The 24,207-nt window shown below is 43.9% G+C and overlaps 2 protein-coding genes across 13 annotated transcripts in view; one reads left to right on the top strand and one right to left on the bottom strand.

Moving 5' to 3' along the window:
• The window catches only part of AGPAT4 (1-acylglycerol-3-phosphate O-acyltransferase 4), an 89,770-nt gene extending 75,903 nt beyond the window's left edge, over positions 1 to 13,867 (top strand). For 4 of the 5 annotated variants that reach the window (XM_075924573.1, XM_075924572.1, XM_075924575.1 and 1 more), the window contains 2 exons: positions 3,758 to 3,845; positions 12,240 to 13,867. In XM_075924573.1, coding sequence (XP_075780688.1) covers positions 3,758 to 3,845; positions 12,240 to 12,276 — 125 coding nt within the window. In that variant the 3' untranslated portion in view covers positions 12,277 to 13,867. The remainder of the gene's footprint in view (positions 1 to 3,757; positions 3,846 to 12,239) is intronic. The other variant, XM_075924576.1, reaches the window with a different exon arrangement.
• A 2,486-nt stretch (positions 13,868 to 16,353) lies between these two features.
• MAP3K4 (mitogen-activated protein kinase kinase kinase 4) overlaps positions 16,354 to 24,207 on the bottom strand; it is a 122,143-nt gene continuing 114,289 nt past the window's right edge. For 7 of the 8 annotated variants that reach the window (XM_075924566.1, XM_075924571.1, XM_075924567.1 and 4 more), the window contains 4 exons: positions 23,973 to 24,095; positions 23,000 to 23,106; positions 17,759 to 17,938; positions 16,354 to 16,907 (listed from right to left, as the gene is read on the bottom strand). In XM_075924566.1, the coding sequence (XP_075780681.1) occupies positions 16,887 to 16,907; positions 17,759 to 17,938; positions 23,000 to 23,106; positions 23,973 to 24,095 (431 nt within the window). In that variant the 3' untranslated portion in view covers positions 16,354 to 16,886. Of the gene's footprint in view, positions 16,908 to 17,758; positions 17,939 to 22,999; positions 23,107 to 23,972; positions 24,096 to 24,207 lie in introns of those variants that run through there. The other variant, XR_012902747.1, reaches the window with a different exon arrangement.

The following is a 24,207-nucleotide window of genomic DNA, read 5'->3' as shown; positions in this document are numbered from 1 at the left end:
CTAACTTCATAGAATCATAGAAATGTAGTGATGAAAGAAACCTTGAGTCATCTAGTCTGTGCTGAGGCAGGACCCAGTGAACCTAGACCATACCTCAGGGCAGGTCTTCGCTGATCTCCATCACGGAAAGCATTCTCGCTTTCAATTTAGTTCAGGGGGACAGAACCTAAAGCTTCTCACTTGTGAGGTTCCTGATTCACTTTTTTTTCCCCCAGAGTCGGTGGCCCCAATCCAAAAAAGTTTCTCCACCCCGATTTAGCGGGTCTAATATAGACCGGTAAATAGAACGCTGAGGGCAGCTTTGTCTGGTGCCTGTACTTCTCTGTCATGAGCAATAAGGGAAGCCAAAATGAGTGTTTGCTTCTATCGGCCTCCTGCAGTGGGAATGGTGCCAACCTTGGCTAAAGTAAGCCAACTCAACTACGTTTTCTGGAATTGCGTACCTTAAGCCGATCTTCCAGGTCTAGTGTAGACCTGGCCTCCAGAGAAGTTTTTATTTAGCTTGTTCTTTAAAACCTTTAAATGTTGGGGACCTCTCTTGGAAGTCTAGTCTAGTGTTCATCTATACTGTTAGTACACTTTTCTTGGTGTCTAACTTAGCTTTGAAGCCACGGAAATTTAACTACTTACTGTACCTTCAATGAATATGGAGAATAATCACTTTTTTTTCAACAGACTTCAATATATCTGATGGTTTAGAATGTCTCCCCTGTTTGCTTTTCTTAATATTAAACAAGATTATTATTTTTTGTTTTTTTACATTTTTATCATTGTTGAAGCTCTCCTCTGTGCACACTCCCATTTGTCCACATCTTAGTGTGGTGTTCCAAACTGGACACACTACTCCAGCCTCACCAGTGATGACTACAGCACGACAGTTACCGCCTAGGTCTTACATATGACACTGTTATTAAGACATCCAGAGTAATATGAGCCGCCTTTACAACTGCCTCACATTGCTGACTCATTCAACTTGTGATCCACTATACCCACCTCCCAATCATCCCCAGATTCTTGTCAGCAATACTTCCAGCTGTCTGGTTATTCTCCATTTCACTTTTGTGTGTTCAAATTTTCCTTCATAAGTGAAATACTGTGCACTTGTTTTCATCAAATTTTATCTTACCAAATTCAGACCAATCCTTCAATTTTGCAAGGTCATTTTGAATTCTAATCCTGTTCTCCAATGTGCATACAATCCACCTCAGTTTGATGTCCTCCACACATTTTACAAGCATACTCCCCACTCCATTATCCTAGTCATTAATGAAAGTATTGAATCGTACCAGACATGGGACAGGCCTCCATGAAATACATGCTATCAGTGAACCATTAATAACTACTTCCTGAGTTTGGTCTTTCAACTGGTGGTGCCCCCACTTAATAGTAATTTCATTTAAGCCACATTTCTTTGATTTGCTTATGATGTCCAGTGGAATTGCCAAAGCCTTTATTAAAATCAAGATGTATCATGTCTGTTATTTCCCTCATCTATTAGGCTAGTAATCCTGTCCAAAAAAAGATCATTGTGGCCAATCTATGCTGACTAATATTTGTATTATCCTCTCTTATCCTCTGGGTGCATAATTTGTTCTGGTATTTTTCAAGGTGTTGAAGTTAGGCTAACTAATCTAATTCCTAGATCCTCTCTGGTGACAAGTATCAGACGGGTAGCTGTGTTGGTCTGAATCTGCATAAACACCAAGAAGTCCTGTGGCACCTTATAGACAGATTTATTGGAGGCATCTGACGAAGTGGGTCTTTTCCCACAAAAGCTTATGCTTCAATAAATCTGTTAGTCTATAACTGGGTGGACAATAATTTTTGGCCAGGGGCCACATCAAAAATTGGGGCCTAATCCAGAGGGGTGGCAGAATGCTTCTGGGCTTCCCAACCCCCAGACCATAATTGTTCCCTACCCCCAGACCCGCTTTGCGGGGCCCCCCCACTAGGTACCCATGCCCCTGGCAGGGTGGGAAGAGGCGTCACACACTATCACCCCCAGACCCGGATGGGCTTGAGGGTGGGGGACGTTCAGGAAGCCTCCTCTCACCCCATGAGGAGTGTATGGCACTCTGAAGTGCCATGCGCTCCTCACAGGGCCCGGACAGGGCTTTATGCAACTCCCCCACCCCCAGACCCTCATTGGCCTGGGGGCGGGGGGAGTGGGCAAAGCCTCCTTCCACCCTGCAAGGAGCACACAGCACTTCAAAGTGCCACATGCTGCTCACAGAGCGGGAGGAGACATCACGTGCTCCCCGCCCCCAAGTCCTGATTGGCCTGGGGGCAGGGGAGCAGTACGAAGCACTGCTCTGCCCTGTGTGGGCGTACAGCACTTTGAAGTGCTGTACGCTCCTCACAGGGCAGAGGAAACTTTGCATACTCCTTCGCACGCTCCTCCTGCCCCCAAGCCAATCAGTGCTGCTGCATGCTGCTTACAGGGTGGGAAGAAGCTTTTGCCCACCCCGGTCTACAAGGTGCCACAGGACTTCTCGTTTATGTAGATCCTCTTTGTTCCCATTTTTAAAGATAGATAATATGTTGGCTTTTTCTGAAGTTCCTGGGATATTATCCATCCTCCAGGAGTTCTCAAACATAACTGCTAACAGTTCTGAAATTGCATTAGCTAGTTCCTTAGGTACTCTCAGATGAATTTCATCAGGTTCTGCCAATTTACCTAAATGTTCTTTAACCTATTCTTTCCTTATTCTGACTTGTGTTCTTTCCCTCCCCCCCCTCCATTGTTAATATTAATTTTGCTAAGCATCTTGTACCAATCTTGGAAAAATATCCCATTTCTTTTGTAGTGAGAATCTCTACTATGAATTAGCTACAGCTGCTTCTATGGAGATAGCCCTAACATCATGTAGTTGTGTGCCCCCATCTTTGGCAATGGCTGAATAGTCATTAGCTTTTTGTTGCCAAAATTGACTAGCCACAAGACAGTGGAACTAATTATTTTTAACTGTTGTGACCCTATGTGCCCAATAGTTTTTCACAGATCCAGCACGTAATACTTCCATACTGTATTTGCGCAACCTTAGCCTCCCTACCTTCATTAGCAATGAATTCAGGTCAATTCCACAAGCCAAATACACAGGGAAGGGTTGGAACTTAACTTCATTTACAAGTTGAATTCATATGCAAATGGTATGAACAGGGACATCGGCTGGCCTTCCATATCCTAATGACTTAACCAACCAATGGAGATGCTAATTGTTCTTATCTGCCTCTTGTAACTACTTGAACCATCTACTCACTGTCTGTTTTTCTTCCCCTCCTTTTTTCTTTTTTTCCTCCTCTTCCTCCTTCCCTTATTTATTCTTGGATCTGGACTTCTAATACTCCAGTCATCTGAAGTGGGTTGTGCCCACGAAAGCTCATGATACCATCCGCATGTTTTGTTATTCTTTAAGGTGCTACTAGACTATTTGTTGTTTAAAGTTTTTTCATTAGCAATGTGAGTCAGATCTAGAATCTGGCTGAGTTAATCTCTCTCTGCCAAAGGAAGCTTATATTATCATAAGTGAGGATTAGTGGAATGTATTGAAGGCAACGTATCATTGTTCAGAACCTACTGCTATCCTAGACGTTTAAAATTGCTAGGAAAAATTCAGCCCTCGGATGCAGTTCATTCCTCCATTGTGCTACCATGCATGCGCACGCGCGCACAAACCTGCCCTTTGGATGCCACGTTTTGATCTAGATACACAGGTGTATTTTTGTTTATGATTGTTCTGTGTCCCATATTTCACAGATAAGCTTCCTGATTCTAGACCACCTGAGTCCGTAATGTCCGATCATAGATTTACTGCATTCTGTCAAAGCAGAAATGTCAGAGCCAGGTTTGTCACATCTTTCTGTTATGGGTTCAAGGTAAGACAGCTGATATGAACAAGCATCCAGTGAGGGGGAACGAGATAAAGTATTTAAGTGCTTCTCTTGCCTGTAATTCTCAGTTCTGTTTCAAACCTTCCCTCTTTCTCTTCCAGACAGTCTGACCAATCATATTTTAGAGTAAAAAAGATATTTGCTTGTAATCAGAACTTGGTGTTATGAGGAAAAGAATTGTATCAGAGAAATGTCTGAGGCTAGGGTAAATTAGAGCAGTATTACAGGAGAATAGAATATTAAAATTATTTTGGGTAGATGGGAGCAATAGATAACTGGCCTGTATTTAACCACATCAGTTCAGCTGGAATTCTTCAAGCCCCAAGTGTGAGGTATAATTTCATACTATACATGCTGAACCATCCCCTCCCACTATGGTACACACAAATAATAGATGATCTGGGTATTATCTGTATGGCAGTTCCCAGTCCCAAAAAGCAAGCATCTAAGTGACTTAGGTTCCTTAAGCATCTAAATAATATTTTCACATCTGACCTAGCAGCCTATGTTCCATTGACTTTTGATGAGACTTAAGCTCTTAGATTACCGGTACTTGAGCATTATTGAAAATTTTATGCTTTAATTCCTATGGTGGTTCTACCTAATGGAGTTAGAACAAGAAACAAGGGCTGGTAGCTCTATGGGAAGAACTCCCACTCAAGAAGTCAGTGTGGTTATTGACTTCAGACAGAACACAGGATTGGGTCGTGTTCTGGATTTCTGCCATTGGTATAGAAGAGAACAATTCTTATTGTACTCAATGTACTTTCTTAATTGAAAGACTGTTGACAGCTTTTTTTTTTTTTTTTTTTAAGGATTGTTCTTGGGTTTTAAGGGCGGAAAAATAGCTCTTAAATATCTAATGCCCAAAACATAACATTTGGGCTTTCTGACATGAATCCAGTCCATAGAATATCTTTTACAGGCAAGAGAATTGTACAGCTCAAAACATAGCATGAGTAATAATGAGATCCCCTAATCTGCATGAGCTTGGGTATGTTTCTGTTATGTCTGTGAGCACTGTCACTGTACCTGCTAGCATTGGCTGCAGTGGGAACAGGAGTGGCTCTCTACAGACGTAGCTCCCAGTGTAACGGAGGACAGAATGTATTGTCAGTCAATTGAAAACCTTCTAGAGGTTGCAGAAGCAATTAATTTGTAGGAGATTGAAAACTGTGTCGTTTCCCTTTCTGCATGTGCAGCTGCATGGTTTGTGCATGCAGCTTAGCCACACAGCTTTGAAAAAGTTGTCCTTAAACTCCCTGACTTCCATGTGTGTTAACTTTTTAATACTATTCAGGACTAGGCTTATTGGAAATCTTCATCAAAAATTGTTGTTCATACGCTGTTGCATGTCAGTTGTGTGAGAGATGACTTATAGATTTATTGTAAAATATGGAACTTCCCTATACCTACCAAGAATGCACTGTCCTATTGCTTCCAGCGGTGGCTATGCTGAGGAAACTGCAGGAATTAACTGATGGGGGAATTAACATTTTTAAATACTGTAAATTATGAATTGGGTATGTACTGAGACTCTTTCCTTTAAAAAACAAAAACAGGGTCATGACCCTGTTTTGTTGTAACTTGCTTGTCGTTTTGAGTTCTCAAAAACCAGTGGCATTCTCGGAACTTTTTTGTAGATTTAATATAACAGTGAATTTGTATGTGTAGTTGGCAGCTCTATTAAATAATCCTTTCCTTAGAACGGCACATTGAAGTTAAAATCTGTTTGCTATGGCTCATGTTTTGTCTACTGAAAGCATATCTTAGAACTGTCATAGCTGCAACTTTCATCCTTGGCTGTCACTGTAAATGAAAATTTGAGAAATAAGATGTGAAGGGGAGTTAAATTAAATTTCTGCAATCTTCCCCCCTCAATGCAGGCACATCCAGACAAATATATAATATTTCCAGTGACTAGTTCCACAAAAAAAGACACTTTTTTTTTTTAAAAGTCTCTCCAAGTTGCAGGGGATCAACATATAGTGATGAAAGGGGGAGGGGTTTGTGAAATGAAACTTCAGAATAAAGAAATTGCCATATTGAATCAGACCAGAGGTCCATCTCGTCCCATGTCCCATCTGTCTCTGAAAATGGTAAGATTAAGTTGCTTCAGAGGAGGGGATGAGATGTTCCATAGGATTAGGTAGAAACTTCCTCTATTATAGCCATGAAGTTTCAAGTCCTTTTGAGGGAGAAGAATGGGGTGAGGGCTAACTGTGACGCTGTAAACCACCTTGCATTTGTTGTTGGCAAGTTCTCATCAGATTGGGCTTTAAGAGTTCTTCACCCTTCCATTTCTTAGTCAGTCAAAAGTCCTTCAGAATAAGCATAAGAGACTGCACTCCCTTCACACCATAACCATAGTTTTATAGTGGGTGAGGGGGATGGAGAACAAAGCTGTGTGTGTCAGGAAATGGGACACACTAATGTTCTTGGGGCTGGGCCTTCTATGTCCTAAATGTGAATAGTGTCTTTGGACAAAACCCTTTTACTTAGATTGCTGCGTGGTTCAGGTTGGAGGCTTCTGTAAGAGAATCTGCCCTTTTGGGATTAAACGCAAGCCCTTGTCCAGGCAGCATTGTCTTCTACTGTTCAATTGCTGTGCTGTTGTTTCTTTTCCTTTCTGTTCCCTCCACGCTCCCCAAGCAGCGTTTGGGATCCATCTCCTCTACATAAACCTCAGACTTGAGCACTTCTTAATACTCAAGTGTGAGCATCTCGCTTCTCTCCAGTTGTTATCCTTCAAGATCCCCTCTATTGCATCTTGTTCAATTTTGCAGTAGCCTTCCCAGGTTATGTACAGCGTTGTGCCCAAAACTGCGAGTAAGCCCTGGGATTTGGTTTCTTTGGTTGCCATAACAATCCCTCTGATCTATGTTCTGTTTACACGGCAGCATGTTGCTTTCCTTTTCTACTGTTGCCAAAGACTGAGGTGATTTGAATTTCTATTCGGATGTTAGTGGGTAATTGAATAGTCTTGTAACTGCATTAACTCTTATAGGCTGCACAACTCTTCGATAGTCCCCCAGAGCGGGGCCAGCAGCCAGTGCAATCTGGCTCCTCTCCGGGGAGCCCCCCGACACCCTGCACTGCCCCCTCTGTATCCTTTGGAGGTATTGTCTGCCTTTCTATCCTTTGGGGGGCGTTGGGCATCCTTTGGGCTGCCAATCCTCCTATGGACAGGGACTGCTTCATGGCAGCCTCCCCTGCCTGCCCTCCTCCCCCCCCACTGTCTCTGATAGAGGGGTGGGGAAGTGGCACCACAGAGCTAGTGCTGGCGGGAACTTGCTTTTAAGCCAGCTTTGCCCAACACTGGCTCCTGCTTTCCAACTCCCCCTTGCTGCCTCTGATATAGAGGCAGAAATGGGGGGGGGGGGGGAGAATGTGTAATCAAGACTAACCAGTAAGCCCAGGCTTATCGGTTAATTGTATAGTTGACTACATTGACATTCCTAACCTCTATCAGTTATTATCCCAGCAAAAATTTATTTTGGCTTGAAATGGTCAAGAGCTGGGAAACAGAGTCCTCGTTGTGTTACAGGCGTTTCCCAGTCAGAGCGCCGGCCCTCCCCGCACAAGTGAGCCCCCCTCGAGGCAGCTTCTGCCTTCCCTGCCACGTGCTGCTGTGCAGAAATAGTCAAATAGCATCCCTGAGGACCATGGAGCTCACTGTGGGCAATAGCTGCCTGAAAGGGAGCAGGAGGGGATGGAAATGGACATTTCATTGCACTGGCCCTTCACTTGTGATTTGCCTCCTATAACATTTTACCCTCGCACTCTCTGCATACCACATTGGAAAAATAAATTCCAGAAAAGCTCTGTTGTTCAGCACTTGATCAACCAGATAATCACGATAAACCACCATTTCTGGTCTCTCCCAATGTAAATTTTCAGTCTAGTAGCCAAGACTAATGGGCTGCCCGGCACATTATGCAGTTGCACGTTCTGTTCTCGGCTTTTATGCCAGAGGCAGAAGACAAGGAAGGAAACTGAAACCAGGGATTTATTCAAAAAAGCATCTTCGGGGGGGGGGGGAGGAAGGGGGTAGTCATAGCCATCACAGCTTCAGACCAATCTCCTATGCTTCTACATCTACGTTGACAATTGATGCGGATGATAATGGCCCTGAGGCACTGCAAGACCCTGAAGTGCCTTCTGAATCAGCCAAGAAAGAGTAAATTCTATTCAGTACAGTTTCAGTGTTAAGTGTATTTTCAGTGATCCGGGTGTATGCCATGCACTGCCCATAGTGATATGTAGTGTTATAACATTAACAACTTATATAAAAAAGTTACATGTATGCACCTGAAGTGCTCCAAGAAACCCAGCACTCTGCAGTGCAGTACTACTACTGGATGGGTGAATACAATGCATTTTAGTATACAGGTTGACTCTCTAGACCAGCAGTGTCTGGTAAGGCAACATCTGTGGTCTGGCATGATTTTAGTTAGCTGGATGTCCACTTATCTTGGGTGTGGCCAAGTTTCCCATGGTCCCATAAAGTTTTACAGCCACCAGTCCTGTTCTGTGCTGTTATTTAGCTCTAATTTACCCTCCCAGTAAGCAGTGGAAGTGTTGGTAATGCTGCTAGACAATGACCTTCTGTGGTTCAGCACCAGGTCAGGTCCCCAGGGTGCCAGACTAGAGAGGTTCAACCTGCATTCTAATTCTTTGAAAATAGGCATTCCATTGGTAAATATAATAATGCTTAGCTAATTGGAATATCTGATTAACCAGCACCACCCAGTCTCCCAATATACCAGATAATTGAGCTTTTACTGTATTTTGGCCTAATTGAGTGCCTTTCATCCAGGCAGCTCAGCACATATCCCATAAAATCAGTGATCCTCTCTACATTCTGGTCAAGTGTATTATTATTTACTGTTCTATCTGTTTTAAAGATTGGTCAAATTATGCAGGGACTTGCTCTATTAATTCAGTGGATGTTTGGTTACATGGTGAATTGGGAGAGAGGCAGCTGGGAAAAGAATCCAACAGTATTAGGGTATGTCTATACATCAAAGTTATTTCGGGATACCAAAGGTGAAGGCGCGGGATAGCTATTTCAGGATACAAGCCACCCATTATTTCAAAATAACGGGTGCGCTGTTTCGGCATCCTGGTAATCCTCATTCCATGAGGGTTAAGGGATGTCTCGAAATAGCACTTTATTTCGAAATTTGGTGCTGTACAAACAGCACTAAATTTTGAAACAGCCTATTTTAAAATAAATTCAAAACTGTTATTTTGAGTTTAGAGTGTTGGATCAGATGAATGACACTAAGTTTTGAGTTTAGAATGCAGTGTAGACATAGTTGGATCAGGTGAATGACACTAAGGCAACTACAACATCCTTCTGCTGTTGAAACCTGTTTTGAAGGTTCTGGTAGATCATCTGGGGCTTCATTCTTAGAAGATCAAACTGTGCTGGAAAGGAATTAGTAAATATGCATTCAAAGAAAAGGTCAGAATTACCTGTACATGTACAAGTTCCATAAAGACAGTTATTTTCCTGTTTTTCTCTGCAATAAATGGTGTTCATCTTCGCCACTACTGAGGTTAGCTGTAAAGGTCTTGTAGTGTCTGATCTATTCCTTTCATGCCTTCATTAAAGAGTGTGTCTTGCAAGCTTATTTCCATAAATCCCTCTCTTAAAGAGGTTTGGAAAAATCCCCATTGTGCCTTTTTTTTTTTCCTTGTCTCCTTTTCAGAAATCGAGCCTGTAGGCAAAATTTGACATTCTCCTGTGTCTTTCACAATATTCTGTAGTTTGGTAATCCTGCTCTTTCTAATTTTTCTTTTATTAAAAATGCAGTTGGGTTTTGTAACTAGCCAGCCAGTTTAGCCTCCTCAGAACAGGTTTCAAACGCCACAAAATAAGAGCAGCCATAACTGTTCAAACCTTTTGGCATTTGTTAGAGAAGCCGGATATATAATGGCCCTGAATTCCATGGTTAGTGAGTTCCAGCTGTATACAAAAGGATTTTACATTTGGCTGTATTTCAGATGAGCCATTTTGGCCCTGTCTTGCATACTTAAGCAAATAGTCAGAGAATACTTCCAGCAAAAAGGAGACTGATTATTTTTAATTACCCCAGTAAAGAGTGGGTAACCCTGATTGTCATGTGGACAGGAGGTACTCGCTGTTTTTGATCTTACTGTTTGCATTTTTTCAGGTTAGAGATGTGCCAAGCTTTAGGAAAGAGCTATTCCTAATACTGAGCCATTTCTTGCTTCAGATTGATACCAAAAAAAGCATTAATTCATAAGCTATTTGTCAGTAGTTATGGAGTCTCTCACGGATGGACTTCAGGGGTGTTGGCTTGGGCCTAATAGAGCACGAGAGCATGTATTTCTAATAAACTGCACAAGAAAGTTTGTGAATACCTGTCTTTCTCTCTCAAGAGACCAAGGTGAAGGTGACTATAGTAAGTGGAATCATTTCAGCTCCCTAAGGTTACCCATAAAACTTCAGGAAATTATGCATGATTTGGGCTCACTGGTTCTGGATAGGTTGATGGTGCCAGCTGGGTTTTTCAGAGAATTTTTTTTTCTTGCTTATAGTGAGGCTTCTTATGGGCTTAAGGCTATTGTTTGTTGTAAAAATGAAACAAAAAAACCCTGCGCTCAGTTTCATATCCTGATATGAGAGGACACAATTAGATGTACAGGCAGCTTCTAATGCTAATGATTTGTCTTTGTTAATGAGGGAAGGCATCCAGAGAAGAACACAGCTCAATAACTGCACAAATCCCAAGAGAAAGGGATTTGCACTAACGGCTGCATGGATGCTGGTGAGGGTGAGTGGAAGCATAACTCCTGAGTTTGCACATTCCCTCATGCAAGATATCAGTAGGAGCAGGCCAGGTTTTTTTTTTCTTTTTTCAATAGGAGGAGAGGGCTTGTATGGCCACATAGAGTGGGCTGAATTGGCATCCTTGCATTTTGGAAGTGTGGGGGGGGGGGGGGGGGGGAGAAAGTTATTAATACAGTTTATTATTTTTGACCTACTGTTTGAGATGTCAATCAACACGTGCTTCTTCCTATAATAAACCACATAGAGAATTGTTTGACCAGCATGTCCTGTTTTCTGATCTTAAGCTCACTGAAGCAAACAACAAAATTCCCCTCTACTTAGGGGATCCAGCAGCAGTAATGGATATCGCATCATCTTTCCAGATGGGCCTTTTCCAGGACCCTGGATCAAGATCTCTGAACCTGCCTTGCCAATGTTTCCCTTGCACTACACTTGTGCAGGAAATTGGCGTTTCTCTTTACACCTGGTTGCTGTGTTGTAGGAGAGGGGCAGACCTGGTGCCTGTAGCAAATGGCTTGCTTTGTCATTCCAGATGCCTGTGAGAGGCCTGTTGTGTTGTAGGACAGGAAATCACTTTTTAAAGCGGGAAGTCACTAAACAGAGTAAAGTTTCCATTTTTTTCTTGGTTGATTTTATTACTGCTGCAAAGCATGATAGGCCCACGCTGTCAAAAATCTTCCATTGGCTTTGGGCTCTATAAAACACAACTATAACTTTTCCCAACCCTACTGAGACTTGGGCTTGTCCTGTGTCACTTGAGAGTTGGAAGCCTAAAGGGGAGGGAAGCTCTCTCTGAAAGGACAAGCTTAATACAGGCACTGAGCCCTTGGATGCAGGGATCACATCTGAAAAACTTTTTCAGTGCAGCCTTTGATAAGCTAGAAGTTTACAAGGGCTATCCAGAGAACTCCACACATTCCAGGAGCAATGTTAGCTAATACCTTAGGTTTTTTCCCAGCTAAGTTAGTTACCCTGTGCTGCGGATTGCTTCTTGTCTGAGTGTGAGGTTTCCAATGCATGTAAATAATGCTATTCACTTTGTTTTCATGAAACAAAATTGCTTTCTAGTGAAAACATGGTGCCTGGATCATAGTATTACACTAGCGCCTTCAAATGCAAAATACGGAAGCTGCCATTGGATTACTGAACTGGGGTTAGTTTATAGCACATTAGCAACTGTGGTGCTCATTACTGCAGAATCAGCAGCAGTGTTCTAATATGTAAAAATGTGTAACATGGCTTAGGGAATGAAGCATGCCCAGTGGTTGTAAAGGCTGGGTTCTGTTGTCTGTCTACGGGAAAGTCATGGCATGTTTCCAGGGCCTGTGTTCCTGATCAGTGAAACAGAGTTAGTAATCCACAGACTGCTAAGCTTTACAGGTAGAGCAAATATTGTTTGTTGTATTACCATACTGATGTCCATCATCACTAGCCTTTTTAAACCTCTTCCTTGTGACTTGAATTGTAATTACTCTGGTGGCAGTCTCACTTCATGTATGTCCCCTCCCTCATTCTCTCTCCGCAGCTTCTGTTGGTGTCCGATGGATGATAGGGGTGACTGAAATTAACAAGGGCTCTACCTATGGCAACAATGACAACAAGCCGAAACACATGTAGCATCTTCAGAGACTGCTTCCATCCAAAGGGAACAAATGCAACTTCTGAATACTCTTTACGTGCACATCATGCTCCTTCAAGTGAGGGGGAGGGGATGTGGAAGGGTGGGGTGAGCAACTTCCATTGCTTATCTGAATTTGTGCTCCCAATTTGTTCCTTGGGGCTGGGGCTAAATTTCAGACTTGCTGAAAGATGTTCTCCTGAGACTCACCTCTTCAAAACAGGTTTGCCTTTATTAGTTTACTTATGAAGTGTCTTCCATTTGGAAGAAAGAATCTAGTGTGATATAAATAGTCCACATGGGAAATAACATTTGGCTTGGGGGGAACATCCTTTTCTCAACATGCTAGGAGGGATGGGGCACTCTGTGGAGCCTAAATGGAATGCAAAAATTTAAATGGATATTTTGTATGTGCTAATCATGTTATCAATTTAATGCCCATAATATCTGTTGTTTCAATGTACTGTGCTCAGTTAGAGACATATCAAACTGAATCAAGCCCCCCTGCAGAAAATAGGTTTCAGTAGAACTATTCCCATTTAGGTCTTAATTTATACATTGAAAGCCTCTGTTAACTGGAATGGGACTATGCCTCCTGCTCAGACTGCAAGCTCAGAATTTTTGTGATGTAACTGGTAGCAGAATTTGGTCCAGTGGGTATTAACACAGCTGTGGTGTTTAGAAATGACATGTACCTTTCCCACCTTGGTTCCTTAAAATGACTTAACCATTTGGTATTAGCATTGGTGGGCTGGTGTTTGCACTGGCTAGACTGAACACAGTTCACATTTTGGGAAAAGATTTTTTTTTTTAGCCTACACAATACTTGTACGTATGGGCCTTCCTGCAGTGGTAGGAAAGAGAAGCAGCTCTGACCTTCAACAAAAATCAAAGTTAGGAATCATTTGCTTTTGTCTCTGCTGAGAAGTAACTACACTTAGCCCCAGAGGCTGCAGCTTAAGGTAACTTGAAGCTCTATTTCCTTGGCGGTTAATTTTTTTTTTCTGGACATGCCTTGAGTTTGAGTCCTACAGAGTTGATCTGGATTCCAGTGAAAGAAGTCCATGGTCTGTAGTGATTCCAGGCTCTTGCCCTTGGGAAAACTAGACTTGGTGTTTTATAGCCTAGCTCTGCTTCCTTGGTGCTAGCCTGGTTTTTAGATGTTAATAATCTGTGAAGTTCCTCCATGAAAAAGCTTTTTTGCAACCAATCTGAATGGCACTATCCTTTTTATAGATTTAAGCACAGTGCCTGTATCCAAGGCACAGACCAGTTACAGTGAAAGTACAGTTGAGCCTCTAATGGGAATGTAGTCTAACCCCTTCAACAGTGAGATAGTTAAACAGGTATAACAATGCAAAGAAGTCTATGAAATAGGTATTTGCTGTATTCAAAATGTTACTTTGAAAAGAGAAGTGATTACTAATGTTACTAAGTAACAAAGGTATGGGTAGTGCTCTTAGTATGGAGCAGCTGCAACAAAGGGGTTTGAGTGACTACCACCCATTAGTTCAGATTCTTTCCTTTAAGCCTGTGCATTTTTCAGAGCCAGATTGATTTTGCTCACTTGACTGGCATATGTAATTGGCAACACTTGAGGATTTCATGCCCTTAAATGGCTTTTACACTGCTAATGATAAGGGAAAGGGTCTGCTAAGCGATTCTGGAAGGAGCGCAAGCATAGGCCCTATCTAGTGAAATGAAGGGAAATTGTAGCTGTATGAAGAACACATGGCTAGAGGTTTCCTTTGATACACAGAGCCTGGAGTAAAATGCTTTGCTGCTGAAGACTGCAGGCACATTTCTTATCCTCCTGTGGCAAACTGCTAGCTGGCACGTTCCACCCAGTGCTGTGCAGAAACCATAGCTTGATGGTTAAAGGGACTGCTTGCTAAAGCTGTACTTGGCCCATGTCATTCTGAAAGCAGAGGCAGGAAGGGAAAACTAGTGTGCAACAGATGAAAGTACAATTTGGTCAGAGTAGAGGTTGGGTTGTCTTTGCTGAACAGCAAACCTGTATTAGTTCAGAGGTGCACACCCTATATTGTCTCCCAGGGTCATTATTTTAATGTTAATGTGCATGATTGTGGAGTGTGTTAGTACATATCAATTCTTACAATAGATTAGGCTAGTGCACTTGTCGCTTTCATTTCATGTATGCCCATAAGTCCCACTGGATTAAATGGGAATTTTGGATGCACAAGGAATGTAGGATTGGACCTTCCAGAGCCTCACATAAATTGAAATGATTATTCTGCCCTTGCTGCTAAAATCAGAATTGTACCTCTTGTGGCTATGCTGGAATACCTGTACAAAGGTACTTGCCAAAATAAAAAGTCTGGTTTATTGTACTAAAAAATTGTCTTGTTAGACATCAGTATTTACTCCCTCCCTCCCTGAACTGTATGCCTTAAAACTAGTCAAGTTTGTTTATGCCCAAAAAATAAAGTTTAGAGACTAGAAATAGTCTTTGCAATGCAGGGAATTTATAAGGCGACGGTTATCATTCTCACCCTTTGGAGGGTGTGTGTCATGCTCTCAACAATGGATTTAGCCACACTTGATCCATCCATGCAATAGCTTGGAGGAAGGAACTGTTTGAGACCTATTGACAAGTTTACTTCTGCTTTTAACAGCTGACTTCCTTGTTTGGTGAAGAACACTGCAGCCTTCACTACAGATGATATTCTAAGCACTAGGACAGCTTATGAATTCAGCTTCCACCAGCTCCCCACATTATCTGATTCAATCTAGCTATTTTAAAAGGCACATGTTACATTTCAGTGACAATTCAGAACCTTGAGGGTTTTTTGCAATTTATTATTGGGGATAGGTTACAGAACTGGTTTTTACATACAGTTCTGCTCAAAAGAGCTGATTAAAGAAACTCCTGTAGTGCACACACAGACATTGATATAGCACTGCTGTGTAATTCAACACAAGAGCGTGTTACTTTTAAAATCCATCTCTTATTTGTTTGGCAGGAGATAGAGTGAAACAACTTAAGTATTAGGATAAAGCTGTTCCTGTGTTTGCTTTTTGTACTATTGCTGTTAGGCTCAGTATGTTCTGAAATTGAGTGCAAAGCAGGTGCTGTTAGTATATTTTATATTGACATTAATCTGCCCCCTTTTGATCTATATGCCCTCAGGGGCGTCTTCTACAGACTTTTCCTGTGACAGACTAACTCAGTTACCCCCCTCTGAAGCATTTGTTGGAATAATGAGCTTTTAAGAGGTGATGAAGGCAGTTCTACTGTCTTGGGACCCTCTGGGGCACTCACCAGCTTGCAGTACAAAGCATCACTAATCTGAATGTCCACTGGTCTCCAAATTTGAGATCTCAGAGGGGACAAGGTTTAATTCAAAGTACTTTTTCTCTAATTGCAACAGAGGGAAAAAAATTGTACTATACACCTCTGAGTGCCTACAGAAAGTCCAGGATCTACTTGAACTAAAGGAAGTGCCACATTCAGGACAAACACCCACATTTTTTTCCACCATGAGCTTTCACCAATCCCTGCACAGTAAAATAGCAAAGACATTATGTAGTTGTTCCTATCACATCTCTCTCAAGGGTCAGTTGTTGCCCTTAGGGTAGTACAGGCATCTTTTTAATGAAGCATCTTAAACAGAGAACCAGAACTCATTCCAATCATTTGTTTGAGCTATTACTTGTGTTAGGGACAGTTTTACAGTATCACAATCCTGTGAGGGGGCACTTGTCATGCACTGTGAAAGCAGTATTAACATCTATGCAATTAGAGCCCAAAAAACATCACAGCTGGAGCTGTGTTCAGTATGGCCAGCTGAAACACTAATCCATGAGTAGTGAAAACCTTAACTACTGCCCTTCCTTGTATAGTGATGTCCCCGGACAACTTACCCAGAAGAACTGCAGACCCCACTAAATTGCCTCACAAATGCTGAAATCAACCTTCATGCTGGACATTTTCTCTTTTAGAATGGCTTAGGTTTGTTATACATATTTGTCAACAGTAAAGCCAGACCTGCACAAAACATTTCCTAAAATAAACCATTTATTGAGAAAAAACTTTGTAATTTCATTAAATCAGCCTTCTGCATAACAAATCTGAAGCTGGGCAAAAAAAGAGTCGCAGTTCACAGTCAGTGCACTCAAACAGGATTTTTAAAAAACAAGGTCCAGAACGCTTGATAACACTACAACTTTTTTCGAACCTAGAAAGTTCAAAAATACTACATATTAACATTACAGTTCTCAGTTAACTGAGAAACAAAGAAAGAAGAACAAAACAAGAAAGAAGAACAAAAAGGTAATGGTCCATATACAGTAGTAATGGCACTTTCACTGAAAACATGCAGCTTCTTTAAACTTGCAGACACTGTCACATGAGCAACATGTGCCAAGTAAAACATACAGGAGCAGCAGTAAAAGTGACGCGTGTCACTTGTGCAGTCTTCAGTCATGGTAAGTTTATACTGTCTCTCAGCACAGTCTTTATGTAAATATTACATACAGTAGTGATTAGATACTTTGCCAGAGTACATACAACAGGCCACGTATTGAGTAACTTCATTCTTCATCTGTGCAAACCTGGGAAAGGACACATCAGCAATTAAAATTAATCAAATCTGTACAGATTGCAACAACAGTGTCAGTTTGGTGAATTAAGGTCTTTATTAGAAGTGATGACATTTAAACACTCATCAACACTATGAAATAAGCTAATGCCACCATATACTATTCCTACCCTTAGCTATAAATAAAATCTTCCACAGGAGTAAGTCTCTGCTGACATGACTGATCCATTTTCATTCCTCTAATTCTGATAGACAAACAGCCTACCTCAAGCATGCCTGGCTACTATTGAGTACCACCAGGGAAAAGCAGCCTGACTATGCTACTTGAATTAGATTAAAGCAGTGGTCTCCAACCTTTTTATACCCAAGATCACTTTTTAAATCTCAGACCAGGTGAAGATATACTGCCCCATGTCTCTATTATTCTCCTGTCCACTTGCTATCCCCAGCCCTTACTTACACACTCTGATAAACAGTTTATTTTGAAATTATGCAATATCTAAAACTAACATCACATGTTTATAGTTTAAATGGTCTTTTTTATTCATGCTATTTAAATCTAAAATAAAGCATTTATAATTATACATTTTATGGGGACAGAGTGCTGGGAGGGCAGAGTTTTGTAGCAGGGGGAGTGGGGACCCAGTGGAGGCAGAAAGAGCCCTGTATCTGCCTCCTCCCAGGATTCTGAAAAATTTTTTAATTCAGATATTTCAGTGCCTGAAAACTCTGTGTATGTGTTTTAAGATTGTTCTCAATATTTTCACAAGCCGGAGACAATGCCCTACATTTGTACATTTATTCAATGAATTTCTCTCTCATTCATGTCTACTACTATTCTGGCACTAAATCAACTTGACATACCTTGACAAACGGATGATCAAGGAGCTGGCTAGCCGTCCATCTCATCTTTGGCTCACTTTCTAGGCAGTGAGAAAGGAAGTCTTTTCCCTCTGGGCTTACCCTTTCAGGTATAGGAGGCTTATGGCCCATCCCCACTTTATACATGATCTGAAAGTTGTGCTCGTATTCATGCCAGGGTCTCTGCAACAGATGATAGAATTGATGAATGCAAGATTTGGTAAATGGAGCTGTTAGCGTATAGCAGTGTTTCCCAATTTTATTTGGCCGAGGAACCCTTTTCAGCTTTTCAGAATTTCAAGGAACCCCTAGGCTTGTCAAGCAAAAAAAAAAAAAAAGAAAGAAAAAAGGTGGGGGAGGAGAGAGAGCCCCACCAATTCATGAAAATCACATTTCTTCCCCAAGTTCCCTTACCCATCTCCCTTCTGTGAGGCCTATCTACTCTGTTCCCCTCCTCTCCATTACTTGCTATCCCCAGCGCTTATACCTGTCTCAACCTAGTGAGAGTGAGGTGTGGGGTGGGAATGAGGAATTTGGGTGTGAGAAGTACAAGCTCTGGGAGGGAATTTGGATGCAGGAGAAGGGGCTGTTGGCTCAGGGAGGGGGCTCTAGGCTGGGGAGTGTTGAGCTTAGGTGGAAGGTTGGGGTGCTGAGCAAGCCAGGGATTGTGGATGTGAGGGTGCAGGAATTTGGGCTGGATATGTGAGGGGCTCAGGGAAAGAAGGTTGTGAGTGATGGGCTCAGGACACAGATTTGTGATGTGTGGAAGGTGGAGGAATGTTGTGACAGAAGACTGAGGATGTGGGGATGCAGGAGTCTGGGGATGTAAGAGGCTCAGGAGGGGGGTTCCAGTCTATGATAGGCTCAGATTTGGGGTCAGGTGGTGCAGGAGTGTTATGATGCTGCAGTGAAATGGGGGCTTAGTCCCAATTGGTGGCTTGTTGGCCTGGCTTCATTTTTAAATAAATTATGTCAAACTCAAAAGGTTTTAGCATTGTCTTTATATGTGAGAGGGGTGAGGAACCTGTTTTGAGTCAAAGGTCACTGACCCCACAGAAAAGTCAGTTGGGGCTATACAAGTGAGATGCAAAAAAACCTCCTCCAAAAAACCCCAAGCCTCAGTAATGTGGTCCCAAATGTGCTGGTGGGGGTAGGGGACAGAGTGCTAGTGGGTGCTGGGGCTAGGGAGAGGGTGCTGCTGGGTGGAAGGATGCTGGCTCAGGTGGCAGGGTGCTGGGGTCAGGGACATGGTCCTGCTGGGCACTAGGGTGACTGGCAGGGTGCTGGGACAAGGAACAGGGTGCTGCTGGGTGCTAGCGTGGATGGCAGGGTGCTGGGGCCACGGCCAGGGCGATGCTGAGTCCTGGGGTGTGAGGCAAGGTGCTGGGGCCAGGGCGGATGGCAGGGCTGCCAAGGAGCGGGATAGGGATGGGGTGCAGGATCTGGGAGGCGGAAGGGGACAAGGTCTGGGTGGTAGGTAGGGTGCAGAAGCAGGCTCGATGTAGGGTGTCTGGCTATGAGGGAGGGTGCGAGGAGAGGACTTGGGTAGGAGTTGGACCTCCCTGATCTGGCACCCTCTAGACCTGACTGGTCCCAGATGAGGAATTTTTGGACCTGGGGAGGTCATATCAGGGCTCCTGGTCCCCGCCCCCATTCCCCACTAGGCTTCTTTGCACCTCTATCCCCTGCAACCAAACTAAGCTGCCCACCCCTGCTGGTTCCCTGCACTTCCCCCAAAACCATCCCCCACAATCCAAGGGAGCGCAGCACCAGTTCCCTGCAGCCCCTCACAGCCCAGCTGAGCTGCCCATTGTTCTGTATGCCCTCCCCCATCCACCTCAGCCCAGCTGAGCCCTGCACTGGTTCCCTGCATGCCTCCCCCAGAGCACAGCTGAGCCCAGTTTCCCTGCACCTCCTCCAAGCCCTGCAAAACTGCTGAGCCAAGAGCCCATTCCCTGTCCCTCCCTCCCCTTGAGTCTAGCCCCAGTTCCCAGCACCTCCCTCCTCCTGCAGTCAAACTGAGCTCTGAGCTCCACACACACACCCACCCCATCCCAGCTCCCCAGACCTCCCCACTCTGCAACGCAGCTGAGCTCAATTTCCCTGCACCTTCCCCCAAACCATGTAGACATGCTGAGCCAGTGCTGATTCCCTGCCCTTGCCTTCCTCTCTCCCCTTGGCTGTGTCTACACTGGCACAATCTTGCGCCAAAGTGGCCGCTCTTGTGCAAAAATTTGCTGCCTGTCTACACTGGCCGTGTGTTCTTGCGCAAGTACACTGTCTGTCTCATGTATGAAATCAGGGCTTCTTCCGCAAGAACTACGATGCTCCCACTCAGGAATAAGCCCTTCTGAGCAACTATTCTTGCGCAAGAGGCCAGTGCAGATAGGCAACATGAATTTCTTGAGCAAGAAAGCCCTGTGGCTAAAATGGCCATCGGCACTTTCTTAGGCAAGAGAGCGTCCACACTGCCATAGATGCTTTTGTGCAAAAGCACAGTTCGCACATGGAAGAGTGAATGTGTTCTTGTGCAAGAAACAACCAGTGTAGACACAGCCTAAGAGTTTCCTCACATGAGCAAAATGAATGTTGTGTTGTGCACCAGTACTGAGTTCATGTGGCTTGTTTGGATGTGCCACCCAAGTTATTAATAAATATTTTTAAACCTCTACCTTTTCCCTCTGCTGCCATGGCAGCTACCCTGGTGCCTGCTGCCACCCCACTGTCCTGACTCCTGCTCTTCTCACTGTCCTCAGCCCTCCTGCAACCTGCCCCCCTCCTCCAGCCCTTCTCTCCTCCTTGTGCCCACTTCTCCAGTAGCCCCACTCTGATCCTGTGAGCTCCCCCTCCTCATCCCCTCTTCTAACACCTCCCCCTACAAACCTGCCCTGCCTCTCTCCTCTGATGGTGGTCCCTCCACTGCAGGTGTCTGCCCTTCTGCTTCACCCCCAGAATCCCCTGGCACCTGCACCTTCCCTTAGCCCTGCACCTCCTGGTGCCTCCCCCTTCCCTCACTTCTCCTGCCTCCTTTGCTCCATTTTTCCCTGATGCCCACCCCTCACCACCCTCTGCCCCTGTTCACCTCAGGCCCCTGTGCCCTCTCACATGACTTGCTCCATCCCAGCCTTCCTCATGCCCACCCCTTCTTTCAAGCCTTCTCCCAGCACCTCCCCTCACCCCTTTAGCCCCCAATGCCCTTACCTTCTCCCCTCCCAGCATCACCCTGTTCCCCTCCCACTGACATCTCCCCTCCTGCCCTTTTCCTCATTGTCTGCGCTTGGCCCCCTGGCATTTGTCTCTCCTCCACCCCGTCCCTTTGGTGCCTTCCCCTTCCCCTCCGCCTCCGCACAAGCACCTTCCTCTCCCAGCCCTTCCCTTTTCCCTCTGCACAAGCCCTTTCCCTTCCTTCCTCTCCCATACCTTCTGCCTTCCACTTTGTGGGGCCGGAGTCTGTGCTCTGTCCCCAGACTCCGAACCCACAACTCAGCCATGCGGCGCATCACAGCGCCCAGCAAGTTTAAAATCCCAGGCCGTGACGTTACGTCAGGGCGTCTCTCCACCCACTGGTTTGAGCATGCTGCGCAGGGCAGCAGCAGCCAGGGAGGAGGAGCTTAGGGAAGATTGCGCACAGCGGGGATGGGGGAGAGACGCTCTGAGGCTGGGGTGGGAGGACACGCGTGGGGGGGGGGGGGGTCAGGACCCGCTCCAAATATTGCTGGAATGTGGGCACCACAAGCCCACACTACTCGCCGCCCATGCCTCCGCTGGCTAGCCGTCTCTCTCTCTCTCTCTCTCTCTCTCTCTCTCTCTTTTTCAGAGGGGGCGGGGGAGTGCCAGCTCCTTGCGGAACCCCTCGTTTTGCTCCGTGGAACCCCAGAGTTCTGCTGAGCACCAATTGGGAAACACTGGCCTATAGTGAAGGGAGCATATATTTTGCTAGCTCCAGAAAACATCTAAACACTCCAGCACTCATGGACTTGATATTATGAACTGCATCTTCTAACTCTAAATCCTTTAAAACAAACAGCTAAAAACACAGTATACCTCAGATGAACACACACAGCTCATCTTCAGACACATCATCATGGATGCCAGTTTGTTGCATAATGGCACATTAGGATTCATTAGGAGGTGCATTTCCAGCAGATCTAGAGAAGCCATTATTCCCCTTTATTCAACTCTGGGGAGGCAACATCTGGAGTACTACATCCAATGCTGCTGCGCCTCCCCCCCCAACTACAGAAAGGATGTGGACGCATTGGAGAGGGTCCAGTGGAGGGTAATGAAAATGATTAGGGGGCTGGAGCATGTCCTATCAGGAGAGGCTGAGAGATTTTGGCTTGTTTAGTCTGCAGAAGAGGAGAGTGAAGGGGGATTTGATAGCAGCCTTTAACTATCTGAAGGGAGGTTCCAAAGAGGATGGAGAGAGCCTGTTCTCAGTAGTGACAGATGGCAGAATGAGGAGCAATGTTCTCAAGTTGCAGTGGGGGAAATCTAGGTTGGCTATTAGGAAAAACTATTTCGCTAGGAGGACGGGAAGCATGGAAATGGGTTGCCTAAGGAGGTGGTGGAGTCTCCATTCGTAGAGGTTTTTAAGTCCCAGTTTCACCAAACCTTGGCTGGGTTGATTTAGTTGGGGTTGGTCCTGCTTTGGGCAGGAGGTTGGACTCAATGACCTCCGAGTCATATTATTTAGAACCATGCTTCCTATGCCCAAGCTGTGCTTAAACAGAGCAACTGCTAATGCCCAGGAAGTAAGGAAGATAAACATGATTTCTGTAGCATTTGATCAGAAACAATCGTAGAACTGTGGAGGGGTGATGGAACGTAACTGCAAGCTTATACAGAACAAAAATCATGGGAAGAAATTTAAAGTAGGACACAGAAAACGATCTACAATTACAAGACAAAATGCTATTTCTAGTGGTCAGAGTAGATGGCATTTCCTAATAATTTTATTGAGAAATTCAAAAGAAGCTGAGAAGAGGGGGAATGAATGTGTCACACTGATAACACATACCTCCAAAATTACCTGTCATCTAAGTGGAGAAAAGTCTTTGACAATTAAAAAAAAAAAAAAGCATGCAAGTCTGCAAACTTGGGTTTTGGTGGGTTTTTTGGAGGATGTCAGCTAATAATCAATATCAATTTTACGCTGTTCAATGATAACTGCAACAGTCTTTTTTATAAATACATGAGCCTCTGAACCAGTCTGGATTTATACAGTATATAAACTGTTCTTACCTTGCCAGTGACCATCTCTATTACAACACAACCAAGACTCCAGATGTCTGCTGCACGTCCATGCCCCTCTCCTTTAGCTCTAGTAATTACTTCAGGTGCCATGTATGCTTTGAAACAACACATACAGTGCCGTCAGTTTATACAACAGAAGGAACAGTATGTACCTAAATAAAGTGATTAAACTGAGCAATCAAATCCTTTTCAATATTATCTGCAGTCAATTATCCCACTGGTTATTCGTGTTTAGCATGTCATTGCCTGACTTCTTGAGTTCTCTGCAACAGCCCCTGCATAAATGTTCTTCGGCTATTTTCCTTAAAACAGATTAAACACCAGTGCAAAAGAACACTGTGCTATTTCAATAAGGGGGCAGAAGATACCATCTTACATAGAAACAACAGGAAATCTCCTGTGAAATGTAGTTACATCCTCTTTCTGTGCAGATGTAGCCTTACCACTCTAGAATTCCGGAACCTAATTAAGTCCAAGACCACCAATGGCAGTCAGTAGGAGTTTACACACAGGACTAGGCCCATGATCAATACAATGAACCAACTTCAGAGCTGATGTAACAGACTTCCATGGAGGTACAGCTACTTAAACTAAGAGCTAGGTATCGGGTTTAGGCATACCAGGGATGCAAAAAAATTAAATGTTTAAAAGAACAGAAAGGAGGTCAAACATGATTAGCTGTTTGTCTAGTCAAAGAGGACAGTACAGCTACGTACACTTTCCACTGAATACAAATGAGCTTTCAGACGATATATTCATCTTTGTTTCTGTTTCAACTTCTGTTTGTGACTTCCTCTCTATATACAGTCTATCAAGCACCCCTCTCCAAATGCCTTACCAGATCAGGTTACACCAAGATCCACTCAGGTTTATCCCCAGTACTGTATTTTAAGAGAGGGTTTCACTAGTCAATGCTAAACACATTCATAACACTCCTTCATTTTAGCGCATTGTTCCTCACCTGCAGTCCCCAGAGTACTGTTCACTTCTCCAGGCATGGTCTGCGTGTTGTTTTTTAATTTTACTGAGCAACCAAAGTCTCCCAGCTTAATCAGGCCTGATGAGGTAAGGAAGATATTGGCTCCTGGGAAGTGCAAACAAAAGCAAAAAACAACAACAAAACAAATTTAAAAATTGTCAAATTGCTACCTAATTGAGAAGTCAGGACATCGGAGCACAATGTGCTAAGAGAAATG

Source organism: Pelodiscus sinensis, chromosome 3 (assembly GCF_049634645.1).
Source record: "Pelodiscus sinensis isolate JC-2024 chromosome 3, ASM4963464v1, whole genome shotgun sequence".
Taxonomy (NCBI): domain Eukaryota; kingdom Metazoa; phylum Chordata; order Testudines; family Trionychidae; genus Pelodiscus; species Pelodiscus sinensis.
This window is presented reverse-complemented; position numbering and strand designations above follow the sequence as displayed.